Below are 17,118 nucleotides of genomic sequence, written 5' to 3'. Positions count from 1 at the left end.
AATAAAATAAAATGAAGTTATTACTGATCCAATCAGAACATAAAAAAAAAAAAAAAAAGACGTAACAAACATGAGATGTCGGATAGGCTGCTGCCTGAATATCAATACAGTGAACTTTATTTTTCAGTAAGTAGGATGGAGTGTTTATAATCTTTTGGAATCACTGTTGTTTTTGTAGTCCATTGTTGACCAAATATTTTGAGATGTGTGACTATAATATGTTGAGGAGTAGTGGCAACAATGGAAAGCTTTGTCTAGTTGCTGATCTTAGAAAAAACATATGCTATGGGGTGGGGGGAATGAAAGGATTAAAGGAACTCTAGGGGAAAAGGGAAGGGAGGCTTAGGGAGAATAAGGATAGGATAGATGGTGGAATGTGATGGTCATCATTACCCTAAGTACATGTAAGAAGACAAGAAAGGTTGTGACTCTTCTTTGTGTACAACCAGAGATATGAAAAATTACGCTCTATATGTGTAATATGAATTGTAATACATTCTGTTGTCATGTATAACAAATCAAAATTAAAAAAAAATTCTTTTAGCTTTCACAATTGAATATATGTTAGCTGTGAGTTGAACCTATATGGCTTTTACTGTGTTGACAAACATTCTTTCTATACTTAATTTGTTGAGAGTTTTTATTATGAAAGGATGCTTAATTTTGTCAACTGCTTTTTCTGCATCTATTGAAAAGTTTTTTTCCCTTCATCCACTAATGTGGTGTATGTCACATTTATAGATTTGCAAATGTTGAAATTATTATTAAGAGCAGACCATCATGTGTCATTTGATAATACATTGAAGAATATATGGAAGATAGATGTTAGCTCTTAAAAAAATTTAAAAAATAAACGTGTATTTCTTTTATAATTAAAAAGTGAAAGAATCACATGAGGGTAGATTTTAAATGTTGTGCCCAAAGATATGACATGCAATAAATACTAAATGCTAAGACATATTCACATAATTTTTAACCTTTGTAGAAAATCTTTATAAACAAGTTCCTCAAGTTAGTACAATAGTACCAGCAAATATGTGGTAATTGTATTCCATAGCCCTTAGTTGCCAAGTCACCTTTTCTCCTAAATAATGTCTGAAAGTAATCCTTCCTGTGTCATTTTAATTAAATTTCATGACTTATTGCAAATCATTTTGTACTGATTAAAATAGTCAAGTCATTCTAGTTTTACAGTTAACAATTAACTTTGGCAAGTCAGTTAACCAGAAGTCTGTCAACACACACACATATACACATACACAGTTAAAGTAAAAAAAAAATAAAGTATTGCATGCATTCATTTGCTAAATCCTAGTTCATATGAAGCAATTAAATTGTATATCTTATAGAAAAATTATCATATTGGCACATCCATTTTAAGAAATAAATCCATTTTACGGGTTTATGATTTATTCATTAATCATAGGTTTACGTGAAGTTTATAGTGGTTAGTACCCAACAGGTTTTCAGTTCTCAATAGCCAATAGTTTTTTTAACTTTAACGGTATTATTTTATTTCAGCTTTTGTTATTGAGTCATTTAACTTTAGGACTAAATTTTTTCTGTTGCATATGGAAATTTTGTGGTTTTTAAAAAATATATATTTTTTTGTTGTTGATGGACCTTTATTTTATTCATTTATTTATATACGGTGCTGAGAATCAAACCCAGTGCCTCACGCATGCTAGCTACCACTGAGCTACAATCCCAGCCGGGAAATTTTGTGTTTTTAATTTATAATTTTATTTATATTCCATTCATTCATAGTGATGTACTTGTCTTTTTCTACTCTACTTAAAAAATTTCATATTCAACTAAAATGCCTCTATAAAAATTGGAAAAATACTCATGAATTTATCAATTGTCTGTATTTTGCCACATTTGCTTTGTTTCTCCTTTTTTGTGTGTGTGTTTTTAAAATATGTTCAGGAAACAGATACACATGTTGCTGCTAATGTAATATTTCTTTTTTACTAAACTTATGTAAATTGCAGGTACCACAAACTTTATCCATAGAAGTATGCATCTCCCAACAAAAAGTAATTCCTTATACATAACCTTAGTATTATTCTCACTCTCAAGAAATTTGATATCCCGTTTTTCTTGTTGCCCTCCTTAGCTCTTTTGCCTCTTTTTCTCCCTTTCAAGTTAAATATCACATGTAGCATTTAGTTGTTGTGTTCTTTTGGTCTTTAAAATCAGGAAAATTTGTTCATTTTTTTCATGACATTGATACTTTTTAAAAACTCAGGCCAGTTGGATTATGTGTATGTGTGAGAGTGTGATATTTCCCCCTCATAATTTTATTTAGGCTAACTACCATTTGAAACTTCTTATGGATAGTGTGAAAAATTTTTGTTTCAATCCCTGGTGCTTAATATAATGCCAAGCATTGCTTGTTTGATAAATCTCAAAGTAAATAAACTTAATCTATTAAAATTATGTCTCTGCATACATTAGTAGGTAATTCAAGCTAAAGCATTAGAGAATTTAAGAATTATTGTGACTTTAGAAGTCATTAAGTCTACTCTTCTATCACAAAAGATTATCTTTAAGCATTTCCATTTTTTTAAATAGATGTTAAAGCATAAGGAAAGAAACTCTAGATAATCAGGATATTAAATTGTATGCATCTGTAAGTGTACATACCTAGTAAACTTTGTTACTAGTCTTAATACTATGGAAATATTTCTTGACTCAATAATAAAAATACTTGTACAAACTCCAGGTTTATTATTCTAAACAAGAATAGTGGAATTATGGCTACATAGTGGACTTGTAGCACTATTAAATTAATATCCTAGACTTCCATACAACTTTGTAAAGAATTTCATTTTTACAATTATGGTGACTTTTATTTGGCCACAGTGTAAAATCTTAGCTTCCTAGTTTTAGCTTGTCCTTGTTGCTAAAACTAAAAGCCTACTTTAAATGATTTGCTCAGCCCATTAGTGTTTTTTGAGTAGTTGGAAATACTTTTTTTTTCAACATTTATTTTTTAGTTGTAGTTGGACACAATACCTTTATTTATTTATTTTTATGTGGTGCTGAGGATTGAACCTAGGGCCTTACACATGCTAGGTGAGTGCTGTACCACTGAGCCACAACCCCAGCCCTGGGAATACTTTTTATATGATCAAAAGATTCAGAATAAGGGGCTGGGGTTGTGGCTCAGAGGAAGAGTGCTTGCCTAGCATGCTTGAGGCACTGGGTTCAATTCTTAGCACCACATAAAAATAAAATAAAGGTATTGTGTTCACCTATAACTAAAAAATAATTATTTAAAATACTTAAGTATTCTGCCTAAAGAATGACATTACTATTTGCTGCCAATAATTTTACAATTTATTTTTACTAAAAATTAAATGGATTTATTATTCTTTCCATATGATTGCTTATAATGCCTTGCCTTTTCTTTGTAATTTTTCTTCTTTTTGTCTTTAATTAAGGCCTAAATGAAACTACACTTCATTGTTAGTGAACAAAGGTAGATGAGAAGAGACAAGAATTAACTCATTTTACTTTTAGAGAATGAATTTAATCAACCTATATTATTTAGCTGTAGTATATATGCCTTTGTAAGTCTTCTTTATTGAAAAACAAGGATATAGTATGCATTTTAGGTTGATGTGATTGGTTGTAAGGAATGTGAATTTTTTAGGTTTTTTTCCCCCCCCGTACTGGGAGTTGAACCAGGACCTCTCTTATAGTTGACAAGCCCTCTACTACTAATACACATTCCTAGCCCTTTTTATTTTATTTTGAGACAGGGTATTCTTGCTAATTTTCTGAGGCTGGTCTGGAACTTTCAATCCTCCTGCCTGGTACAGAACTTGGAATCTTCCTGCCTCAGCCTCTGGAATATATAGGTTACAGGTGTGTGTCACTATGTCTGGGTGTTGGATTTTCAGTTAGATAATAAATTGTTTAAAAGAAAGGTTAGTTATGTTAAGTGATCATAGTGTTCTCCGTAGTTTGAAGTTATTAAAATTTATTTAGTATTCACATGATCACTATTGATATGGATGAATAAGTGTTTCTTATATTCTGAGTAAGAAAATTAAGATACTATCCATTTTTTCCCTATTATAACATTTGATCATATTGAATCTTAAAATGGATATATAATCTTATATCTAATTTTTGTTGTTTTCTGCTTTTAGGTGTTTATATCAGTTTTAGTCTAATAATATTTAAATATGTCTTAATATATCAGGTACAGTTTTGAGATTCATTAGCTGATATGCCCTGTTTGGAAAGAGCCAGGAAGCACGGTGGTATACTTTATTAATAATAGTTTCAGCTGGGTGTGGTGGCACGCACCTGTAATCACAATGGCTCCGGAAACTGAGGAGGTTCAAGAGTTCAAAGTCAGCCTCAGCAAAAGCAAAATGCTAAGCAATTCAGTGAGACCCTGTCACTAAATAAAATACTAAATAGGGCTAGGGATGTGGCTAAGTGGTCTAGTGCCCCTGAGTTCAATCACTGGTACCAAAAAAAAAAAAAAAAAAAAAAAAAGTTTCAGCAAGCTGTATGTATTTTAAACACTTGCATTTGAATTTTGGCATTTAGATTATCATGGTTTCTGATCTTTTATATAGTTCTTCTTGTGTTTTTCAATTGGCCAGGTAGTATGGTTTATGATTAAAACACTCACCTAGGAATAAAAAAAATGTTCTTTGTTCTTTGCTTCTGTTTATTGGTCCTATTTTAATATTGGGGAATTAATCTAAGTCTCTGTTATTCTGTAATATTGTCACGATTGCCAGATTGTTAGAAAAATTATATTTTGTTGTGTCCAAATGGCCTGTGTTATAGAGAATTTAATAGGTCTGATGATTATAACATACTGTTAAAGTATCAATAGAGAAAGTTGGTGGGAAAGGGAGACAAAATTTAAGACTATATAGTTGTTAATTCTCTTGTGAACACACTGAATAAAATGACAGGAATTGTAAGATTGAGAAACAAGATCTGTCTTTCTGATGTGGGAATTCTGGAGAGGTTAACCAAGGCCTTTCTTTTTAATTGAGTCTAAAAGAGTGAATTGTAAGTTTTTAGGCAAAGCAGAAAATAATTGTTTGAACCTGAGGAAATCTGATGATTGGGAACAGGGGCATGAATGTGGAAAGAAAAGCCCAAAGAGTGAACCTTTGTTTTTCTCCAACATTAAGAGAACTGAAGAACAGAAGAAAGGTACAACAAAAAAATTGAGGAAAAATACTACTGTAGGAGAAAGAAAATGTTTGTTTTCCTTACTATATTTTAATTTTTCATAAAGGGGACTTATAATTCATATCATAGTGTCTGATATTTTGTATGTTTGATACATATTTTCTGAATAATAGAGGAAAGATAATTTCAGTTTGAGGTACCTAAACAAAATCTAATGGGAACTTAAAAATTCTTAAGTGGAATTAAAAATGGGAGCAAATTTGAGATATAGATTTAGAATCTAGAAGTGTACATGGTAGAAATTGAAGTCAAAATAAACATTAAGCTAGCAATTTGCATAAGTATCTCAAAGCTATTGATTTAGGAGAAAACAGATACTATGTATCTAAAAGCTAGTGATGATTTAGTTAATTTCATAGACATCAGTTGATTACTTTTAAAATAATTTTTTAAATTTATAAATGGACACAATACCTTTATTTTATTTATTTATATGTGGTGCTGAGAATTGAACCCATTGCCTCATATGTGTTAGGCAAGTACTGTACCACTTAGCTATAACCCTAACCCCTAATTACTTTTTGTAAACTACGTGTTATGGAATGAAGTACTTTAAAACATGAAGTATTCATTTGTATATGAGGAAGATGATATAAACATTAATTTTCATTATATAATACTAAACTAATAAATACATTTTTTAGCAAATAAATATACTATTTGTAATACAGGTTGAGCATCTGTACTCTCAAATTTGAAATTGAAGTGTTCCAAGATCTGGCCTTTTTTTTTGAGTGCCAACATAATGACACAAGTGTAAAATTCCACTCCTGACCTCCTGTGATGGATTGCAGCCAAAGCATACAAAATTATTAAAAATGTTACATGAATTACCTTCAGGCTGTAATGTAAGTACAAGATACATATGTAGCATAAATGAATTCCATATTTAGACTCTGGTTCTCTCCCCAAAACATCTCATTATGTACATGCAAATATTTCAAAATCTGGGAAAAACAACAGCAACAATCACCCTGAAATCCTAAGTATTTTTGGTTCCAACCATTTCAGATAAGGGGTGCTCAACTTATACTTATTCTGACAGGTTCTGTCTTAGATGTTGGAGATACAGAGGTGAACAAGATAAAAGGGACCACTGCATTTACAACTTTCTGTTTTTGAGAGATTGAAATTCTTGATTTTTAATACTACCTCAAATTATATATGTTTTGTTTGTCCAAACACAAGAAAAACCATTAGCATGATTGTCGTGCTCCTTTTGAGAATCAACAAAAGGACTTTGTGACTTTTTCCTTAAAAACTTGTATCCTATGTATAAAATTGTGATTGTGTATTGAACTCAAATAAATAAATAATATTAACATAACAATTGTTTCTGGTTAAATTTTTTCATATTTATCGTGGGACCATTCACATATTTTAACATTCACCATTTTAGCATTTTTAAATTTATGCATTTTGGTGCACTTTTATTTCACCGGCACCACTGTGTAGTTCTAGAATGTTGTTGTCATCTTAAAAGGAAACCCTGGACCCACTAACTAGTCACTCCCCATTCTAGTTTTTCTCAGTACCTTGCAACCATTTATCTTTTTGGTGTCTGTCAGGATTTGTTCTTTCTCGATATTTCATATTAATAGAATCTTATATAATTTATCATATATAATATATGTATGGCTGCTTTCTCTTCAAATAGTGTTTTCCAGATGCATCCATGTTGTACCATATATTGATATTCCCATAATGTGGATATACCACATTTCATTTATTTTCTTTATCCATTTGTTGATAGGTATTGGATTATTTCTATATTTGGCTGTTGTAAATAATTCTTCTATGAGCATTCATGTACAAGTTTTTGTTGGAACATACATTTTTAATTTTCCCAAGTCTACACAGGAGTAGAATTTCTGGGTTATAGGGTAATTCTGTGTTTAACATTTTGAGGAGCCTCCAAACCATTGTCCACAGCCATTTTCTGTTCCAGTCAGCAGTGTATATATGTAGTTTCCAATTTTTCCATATCTTCATCAGTATTTGTTAATTTCACACAACTGCATTCAGTTGTCAGGTCTATTAGGCCTTCTCTCTTCTGAGTGGCTCCTAAGACCTCCTTTGTTTCTTTTGAAGATTACTGGCCTTTAATAAAAGTTTTCTTAATTTGGGTTTGTTTGATGCTTGCTTATATTTAAATGTAGCTTTTATGTTTTTGGCAAGTATACATTGTTTCTCAGGGCATCTCAGACAAGTTGCCATGTGCTATTGATGTTAACTGGTAACGCTTAACTTTGAAGAATTTTGTTAAGATGGTGCCTGTCAGATTCAGTCAACTTTTCCTTTTGTAATTGATAAATATCTTGTAGAAAGAATCTTTGAGACCAAATTAATGTCCTATTTATTATTACTTTTTATGCAGTAATTTTGGCATCCATTGTTATTAGGGGTTTTGATTTGTTCTTTTTCTTGTCCTTTTCCCAGTTTGTGTGTGCTACTGTTGTCAGTTAAACCCAGAGCCTTGCACCGCATGCTAAGCACACACACACTGTCACTGACCTAAACACCCAGTCTATTGATGAGTTTTGACTGAAGCAGTTATTGTTGTGGTATTTGCTAGGTGGTGATTTTGCACCATTTTTCATCACCTGAAACACTATACATGGCATTATGGTAAGCTTACTTCATCATCTAGTGATGATAAAGTTGGAATAAACTTCAAAGGGTGACAACTTAAAAGGTTGACAACCCTGTTGGATAATCAATCATTATGTTAGTGGAGGGATGGATCTTTTTTTAATAAACAGACTATATAAAATTCATTTTTGAAAAAAATTTAAATTAGCATTTCTTTGATCAAGATTAGAGCAATGAGTGCTATTTAAAGTTGTCTGTGGACTAGTGCTAGTTTACCAGTTATTTGTTGCTGTATTTTTGCTGTGATAATTTTAGGAGATGAGTAGGTGCTTAGAATATTTTACCAAAATTTAACTTCACAGTACTTATATTGTATTTTGCAAATGTATTGGTCTGTAACAGATTGGAAATTTTTAAGAATTTATTTACCTCAGGTTTGTGAAACACTTGGTCTAAAAGGATACTCCAAGGGTTAGGGATGTAGCTCAGTAGCAGAGTGTTTTCTAGCATGCATGAGGCTCTGAGTCCAATTCCCATTACTACCACTCGTTCCCCCAAATCATAAGTAGGAGCCCACTGAAAAGTTGAAATGTTTAGTAGATCTCTTGAATATACACATCATGGTGTGCAGAAATCAATACATTCCTTAACCACTTATATTGAGTATGCTACTGGATTATGTGAAGGAAAAACTCTTAAGAGGAATGTAAAAAAAGATAAGGAAAAAGAGAAGATAGATGCAGGAAAGAGAAAATGTGTTATTATGTTAGTATTATCGCCTTCAGGTATATCTGTGGGCATATGTGAGATAGATTTTCCAACCCTTTCACCTACAGCTTTGTTTCAGCTTTGCTTGTTTATGTATATAAGGGGCCAGCTCAATCTGGATCCCAGTGTTTAAAAAGCAATCATTTATGTGAGAAAAACAGAATGTTAAATGTTGTGCATTTTGTGTCCTTATCACATTGAGAAGGTTGTAATTTTCAGTAGAGCTAAGAGAAGGAAAGGAAGGAAAATCAACTCAAGTAATTAACAGTTATAGAGAGGCAAAAAAGGAAAGATGCACAGAAAGAGGAATTGTGGAGGTGGTTCTATTTGGTTCTCATTGGTGGTGTCAGTTTGTCTAGCTCCTGCTTAGTTGGCAAATTATTCTCAGAATCTGCGGGGTACATGTTAATTATTATTGTTTTGGTCTCTATAAGACATTCTTTTAATTTGATTATTGTTATTATTTTTTTTAGGAATACAAGAGTTTCCAGAAAATATAAAAAATTGTAAAGTTTTGACTATTGTGGAGGCCAGTGTAAACCCAATTTCTAAGTAAGTTATTCTCAATTGAATTATAAGTTGTTTTTTTTTTAAAAAAACAAACAATTTTGAAGCACTAGTAGAATATTACAGAATATTATTTTACGTATTTTAGTGAAAAATTTCTATCAATTTTAAAGCTATACAAAGGTTCGGTTTTAGAATAAAAAATGAAATCTTAATCTTCCTACGTTCACATATTATGGATGTAAATTTGAGATCTAAAAAAGACAATACAAGTATTTTTAATGCAGATCTCACCGATAGTTAATGTCAGAAATGAGACTAGAATCTGCTGGGTTTCCTCACTATTTGTACAGTGCCAAAATGTGAGATATTTGAATATATCATAATATTCTGGATATTGCCAGCAATATGGTAATATCCAGAGTATTTTCCTGGAAGTAGATGGTTGATATAAACAAGTTGAAGTGAACAAGGAACTGAGAGTCTAGTTTGAATAAATTGTTTAATGAACACTGGAGTCAGCACCTGGATGGTTGGCCTAGGAATAGATTTTGAGGGCGGGGAGGGTATAGGGATTGAACTCAGGGGCATTTGACCACTGAGCCACATTCCCAGCCCTATTTTGTGTTTTATTTAGAGAGAGGGTCTCACTGAGTTGCTTGCTGAGGTTGGCTTTGAATCCTCAATCCTCCCTTCTTAGCCTCTGGGATCCAGGCGTGTGCCACTATGCTAAGCCTGCTATGTCTTAATGCACAAGGATTTTATGCCTGTTAAAATCCATGGCAAACACATAAAGAATGATGTATATACTTTTCATTTGAAAAAAATACTCTGTCGTTAAGTTCTACATCTGTAGAACCTGTTTCATAAGCAAGAGGAAATAGAAACTAATACATGTAGATTCTTACGTGGATTTAAAATACTCAGCTTTTTATGTTATTTGCTTGAAGAATTCTAAACCTTAATTATTTAGGGGCTAAATGTTGATTATCAAAATAATCTAAACCAGTGTTTTCCACTGGAGCCTGTTTTTACCCCAGGGACACTTGGCAATTTTTAGAGATAATTTTTTTATTTTCACTGTCGGGGAGTCGGAGTGTATACATACATGCACACTATTGGCATCTAGTTGGTAGAATCCAGGGCCACAGTTAAACATCCTACAGTGACAAGGCAGCTTTCTCACAACAAAGAATTATTCTCAAATTGTCTCTGCCTAGGTTTAGAAACTCTTTAGTCCCTTCACTTGATGTTAGATAAGGTGAATTTGAAGGGTGCCTGTCATTTTCATGGTTATGTCCTAAATGTATCTCTATGTGTTGTGGCTCATTCTTGGTTAACTATTTGTGCAAATTTAATGTTACAGAGACAAATATTACCTGACTTTCTCTTACCAAAGAGATGAAGTTACAAACATTGAAGCAGACAAATTATTACAAAATACTAACCTTAATTTGTAAAGAGGTGACTATTTTCTGTTGAGAAAATGTCTTGATTACACAGATTCTTGTGAGGCTGAAATTGTATATATGAAATTAATTTAAATTCTGATATATTTTATATAGGCTCCCTGATGGATTTTCTCAGCTGTTAAACCTAACCCAGTTATATCTGAATGATGCTTTCCTTGAATTTTTGCCAGCTAATTTTGGCAGGTAAATTATAGTTTCTCCTAAAAACATTTATTGTTAGCTTTTGTAGTTTACAAAACTATAAGTTACTTTAGTAATACCATGTTATAGTTTCATAGGCTCTTCTTTTGTAACTATTTCCAAGTATTGTGATTTTTTTTTTTCTTCTTTTTGCAGTACTGGGGATTAAACCCAAGGGTGTCTACCACTGAGCTATATCCCCAGCCCTTTTTATTTCTAATTTGAGACAGAGTCTCAGTAAGTTGTCAAGACTGGTCTAGAACAGGCAATCCTCTTATTTTAACACCATGAGTACCAAATACTAATACTAATTAGTATGCAATTAGTGATTTTTATAGTTTCTTTGAATCTGGTTACTTTCATTCCAAATTTATTTTCAGTGAGAGTTTTTTTTTTAAAAAAAGACCACCAGTTTTTAAGGTGGTAAAAAAATAGAAGGTTTTCCTAGGGATAATATCTGTATATTTGAGATAACAATCTATTTAGCTATTTCCCCATTGAATCAAAATTCTTGAGAAAACAGTATGTTTCTGGTTTACCAGTATGTGTTTACTTCATCTCTCTTCATCACCATCCCCATTAAGTCTCTGAGTAATTTTTAAACAGATGAATTAATGAATAATAGGTATCAAGTTATTGAATTTAAATTAATTATTATAGAAAGTGTTAGCAAACTAAACTTTAATTTTGTAGTTATCGTTTGTCTAAAGCAGTTATTATACTTTTTAGATTCATCTTCTGTATCTGGCATTTGCATCATTTAATTTGTTCATTTCCCCTATTTTATAGTGAAATGTATATTGCTGAATTGTCAGCAGATTTATTTATCTCTTTTTATAGCTATTCTCTAGAGTTGCATTATTGTTCTTTAAGGAACAGTTTTGTGGTTATTTGTAGTGGAAGGCATGGGATATGCTTTAGGATTGTTACTTAGGAACAATCACTTTGTCCCTTTGAAAATATCTAAAAGCATTTTTCCTTCCTGTTAATTCTGAACAGCAGAAATAGTCTTTTCTTCCTTTGTGGTTTTTATTCCTTTGTAATATTTTATATTACTCTGCATAAAGTAATTATGTAATTAGTATTGGTTGTTTTAAAACCTTAAAATATGGCATTATTATTAAATCCTTTGTTGTAGACACTTGACTTGTTCTTTGTTTTGCAGATTAACTAAACTTCAGATATTAGAACTTAGAGAAAACCAGTTAAAAATGTTGCCTAAGTAAGTAAAGGTGTTATCCTTTTAAAAATTCAATTTAGAATTTTTAATCCATATTTCCCTAAAAAGAGTTAGATTTTTATAAAGACTTAAATTTATGGTGCTTATATTGTATGATTCCTGGTGTTAAATTTAAAAATGTGTCTATTGGTGATTTCATAGCTCTCTGAGGCATAATCTTTTGTGTAATACAAAAATTAGACAATACGTTTGTGAGAAAAGAAAAATTAAGTTTGTAAAGCCAACCTGAGTTCTAAATAGAGATTCAAATTCTTAATGTTAGAACCCATACATATCATTTATTAGAGAGATCTGTATAGTCTTCATGTGAAGCTGCTAACTAAAACTTGACTGCTTGGCTTTCTCATCTGTTGTAAATTAGAAATTGGGTGATTGGTTCTCATATTGTAATCTAACATCAAGAAGAGATGGTAGTTTAAGAGCAAATGAGGAGATAAAACTATTGAAAAAAAAACAGGTCTACAAACTCAAAATGCACTGTATTCTTTGATGATTTATTTTAAAAATGTCTTAAAATACCTTGAATATATTGCTATATATTATGTAGGGCTTGACAAACTACAGTCTATGATTAATTATTGCCCATTGTCTATAATTGTGAATAAAGTTTCATTGGAACATAGCCACATTCCTTAATTTACTTATTACTTCTGGCCGATTTTATTCTGTAAAGTAGAGTTCAGTAATTGTGACAAAGACCTTTTGATCACAGAACCTAAAATATTTACTATCTGGTCTTTTATAGAAAAAAAATTCTTAACTAGTATTAAAATAGAATCATTAAGACTTAATTGTTACTTTTTGAGGAGCAAACATCTTCAGTTACCCCAGGAGTTAGTTGTTTTGTTTACTCAGCTTCATCATCTTTTACTGTGTTTGCCACATCAAGTAATGTATCTGTTTTTATATGTCACTTTCTTCTTGCCTGACCAACATGTATACATGCACATGTATGTCTTTTCCTCTGTCCCACATGATTATAAGTTGAGGACAGAGTACATGTCTAGTTTGTTTTTTTCCCCCTCAAATGATAGTTTGTTTTAGCCAAGTATTTATCCAGTGCATGAATGAAGTTTCTAATGATGGTTGTGAGTATAACTTAAAAGTAAGAATTACCATATTAAAAATTTAAAAGGTCTAAATATTTCGTCAATTTAGTACTGGCGTAGCTCAAAACTTTACTGGTTTCTAAGATACCTGAATAACAATATATAAATTGTTTATTATAATAAGTAAGCCTATAATTAATGTGTTGCATTAGTCAGCTTTCTGTCACTGTGACAAAATACCTGAGATAAACAGCTTACAAAGAGAAAAGGTTTATTTTTGCTCAGGTTTCAGAGGTTTCTATCCATGATTGGCCTTATGGCTTTTGGGCCTGTAATGAAGTAACACATTGTGGTGAGAGTGCATGGTGGAACAAAGCTGCTCACCTCTGGGTGTCTGGGAAGCAAAGAGAAAACTGTAAGAGGCCAGGGTTCCAATGTCCCCTTGTGGCACACGCCCTTAATCCCAGGTACTTGGGAAGCTGAGATATGCGATCACAAGTTCAAGTCTAGCCTAGGCATTTTAGCGAGACCTTGCTTATCTCAAAACAAACAACAAAAAACAGGGCCAGGTACAGCTAAGTGCTAGTGCTTGCATAGCATGTTCAAAGCCCTGAGTTCAATGTACTGTATGTCCGACAGGCATGCCACCCATAACCTGGCTTCCTTCTACCAGGCCCCACCTCCTAAAGATTCCATTACCTACCTCCCAGTTGTGCCGCAGGCTAAGGACCAAGCCTTCAACATATGGGCTTTTGGGGGACATTTTAGATCCAAATGCTTATGGTCTGATACCATAGGTAATTCACTGATTTTTAACTCCTTTTAGATATTCAGATCAGGCTCTATCAATAAATTTGATAATATAATTCTTTATTCCTTTCTAAGATATGATTAAAAACTTTGAGACCTCCAAAAATATAAAGAAAGCCATAGTTTTAAATATTAGGAAAGTCACATTCAGATTTATATGTCTGGATATTTTTATGATTAGAGATTTTAACAAAAGGAAGACCTATAATTTTACATATGTTGTTAAGCACAACTTAATACTGCTTAAAGAGTTTGCAGAGTATTCTGTCAGGAACACAAAAAAATGTTATGTCCTTCCTATGAAACAGGAGAGAAGGTAAAATGAGATAAATACAATGACTTTTAGAGGTAGATGACAGAATTTTTTTTTTTTTTTTTTTTTTTTTGGGTACCGGGGATTGAACTCCTGAGTACTCAACCACTGAGCCACATCCCCAGCCCTATTTTGCATTTTATTTAGAGATAGGGTCTCACTGAGTTTCTTAGTGCCTCCTCGCTTTTTGTTGAGGCTGGCTTTGAACTTGCAATTTTCCTGTCTCGCCCTCCGGAGCTGCTGGGATCATAGGCGTGAGCCACCGAGCCTGGTGATGACAGGAAATTTGAGGGATACTATTTCTTTCTTCTCCTTGAATTAGTAAGCCGGACCTTATTCTAAGATAAAATTTTATTTCTGAGATAGATAGACAGATTCATTTATTCATTCATTCTTATGTTCATTCATACGTAGAATGGATTGAGCCCAAGACCTTGCACAGACTAAGCAAACAATACCATTGAGCTGTAACTGACGCTCTATTTTTTTGTTTGGTTTTTGGTGTTGCTGGGAATTGAACCCAGGGCCTCGTGCATGGTATGCAAGCACTTTACTTACTATTGAGCCTTATCCCCAGCCCCTGACCCTCTGTTTTCATTGTTGGTAATGGTATTGCTATTTGTTTGAGTCAAGCAAGTTCTCACTGTGTTGCTCAGGCCAACCTTGAACTTGTGATTGCCTGCGTCAGCCTCCCAAGTAACTGGGATTACAAGCATGTGCTATGACACCCAGTTTATTTACACACTCAGGATAGGTGTGTAAATGGATCGCAGGTTACCAGTATTAGCTACAGAGGGTTGAGGTAGAGATAGATAATTTTGTGTTGTTGTAGTATATTTCTCTTTATTATTACATGTCTGTTTCATTCATATTTTCCTAAACGTTCTGAAACTTATTTTTTTCCTTAAATGTTTTCTGTAATTCAGTTGTTCCAATGTACTAACTTTTCATTTTTATACCCCTGAAACTATTTGTTTTCATAAATTGCCTCCGTTGTTGTTATGTATTCAATAGCTACACATGAATTTTCTCTTGTCATTATAATAATGTCAAAACAAGATGATTTTGTTTTCTTCTTTCAATATTCCTCCCTCTTCACAGCCCTTTTTACTTTTCTCAAAACTTCACCTGGTAAAGTAGTTTGAACATTCAAGCTTAATGTCATAGCATGTGATTTTATACATCTGGAAAAAATTCCTGGAAATTCCTTTTGCTTTTTTTATGTTTTTCCTTTTGCTATAGCTTGCTTCTAGCTTTTTTGGAAAAAGAGAGAGATGAATAAGGAGATAGGATTATAGTGCCTGAGAATAGGCACTCAATAAATCTAAATTAAAGGAGCTTTGAGAAAATTTGGCATTGTGGGATGAATTGAATTAAAGGGGCAGTGATGGAACGGCATGTTTAAAATTTAAAGGTTGGAGAAAATTAGCTTCAGTTTAGGCCATAACATAAATTATGATGTGGATTCTTATATTTTTTAGTTAAAAACCTGAAAAAATATTTAAACTAATTTTTAACATTAATTTTTGTTAAGTTTTGAGAGAAGAAGGAAATATTAGGTATTTTTTTGTCATAATTTAAGATGCCTTTGTGCTTTAAATGAAGTTTATTTCTGAAATATTAACATATGAATGAATAATCTAATGATAGCAGAAATATAGTTGTTATATTATTTTATCATTCCCTATAAAGTCACTAATGTGGAGCTGCTTATGGGTAGTTTAGGGCATCTCAATATATTAAGTAATGAGTTTTTCTAAAAATAGCAATTGAAGAGCATAAATACACATTTGAATTAATTTGTAATTAGTTTCAAAAGATACCTTTGTGGAAAGAAATATAAAAATAAACTGTTTATTTCATCACAAACCAGTTTGTGCATTTTTCTAGCCTTTAGTTGGTGAGAAATGTTGTTAAGTGGGAAGTTTAAAATAATATATTATTGCTTTAAAATAATCTACCAGTTTTAAAATTCAAAACATATATTTTATTGGCTTGAACATGTAAAGAACATGTTAACATTTTGAAAACTATGAGAATTATAGTTATTTTAAAATCTTAGAAATATATGACCAGTCTTGAAAAAAAAACTTGCTGAAATTACTTAGTAAATGAATATATATTTGCCAAATAGTCTTAATTCACTGATATATATGTGTATATACTATATGAAAATTTATTCTGTTACAAAATGAAAAACTTTTATTCATTTTCTGACCTGTGACTTTAAATTCATTGCAATTTCTTCTTAAGAATAGAAAATAAGACTGATGAGAAGCCAAAATTAGAGAATAATCAGTGATTAAATTCATTCTATCTAGAAAATAAATATTGGCTTATTGTTTTAGAAAATTAACATTTTGGCCAACATATGAAAAGCCTATGCTTCGTTACATAAGTATACATTGACTGTGAAATTTGAAAGCTTCCATGTAATTGATATTTTCGTATAGTTAATTCTTTGTAACTCCATTGTGAATAGAACCATGAATAGATTGACCCAGCTGGAAAGACTGGATTTGGGAAGTAATGAATTCACAGAAGTGGTAAGTTCCCATTAATCTCATTCTCTATAAGCCTTACATGTGATCAAGGGCAAAATGTGAAAATTCAAGTATTTCTCTTAAAAATTGAATAAAGGTATACATTTTTTGAGATATAAGATATGAAAGTTCTGCTGGGTATGTATGTGGCATGATCTGTAATACCAGTGACTTGAGGCCGAGGCAGGACGATCAGTTAGCAAGACTCTTGTCTCAAAAAAATGAAAGGGCTGGGATCATTTATTTGTTGGTTTTTTCTTTTTTTAAGGAGTGAACTCCAAGCAATGAATTTTCCTCTTAGAACTGCTTTCAATGTGTCCCTTAGATTCCGATATGTTGTGTCTGTGTTTTCATTTATCTCTAAGAATTTTTTAATTTCCTCCTTGATGTCTTCTATAACCCATTGATC

The 17,118-nt window shown here is 32.0% G+C and overlaps 1 protein-coding gene across 1 annotated transcript in view; it reads left to right on the top strand.

Moving 5' to 3' along the window:
* Erbin (erbb2 interacting protein) overlaps positions 1-17,118 on the top strand; it is a 128,789-nt gene that overhangs the window by 69,474 nt on the left and 42,197 nt on the right. The window contains exons 5-8 of the mRNA XM_048806579.1: positions 9,069-9,147; positions 10,668-10,757; positions 11,920-11,976; positions 16,649-16,712. Of these exons, the coding sequence (XP_048662536.1) occupies positions 9,069-9,147; positions 10,668-10,757; positions 11,920-11,976; positions 16,649-16,712 (290 nt within the window). The remainder of the gene's footprint in view (positions 1-9,068; positions 9,148-10,667; positions 10,758-11,919; positions 11,977-16,648; positions 16,713-17,118) is intronic.

Source organism: Marmota marmota, unplaced genomic scaffold (genome assembly GCF_001458135.2).
Source record: "Marmota marmota marmota unplaced genomic scaffold, marMar, whole genome shotgun sequence".
NCBI classification, from domain to species: Eukaryota; Metazoa; Chordata; class Mammalia; order Rodentia; family Sciuridae; genus Marmota; species Marmota marmota.
The sequence above is the reverse complement of the archived record's forward strand: the minus strand, read 5'-3'. Positions and strand labels throughout refer to the sequence as shown.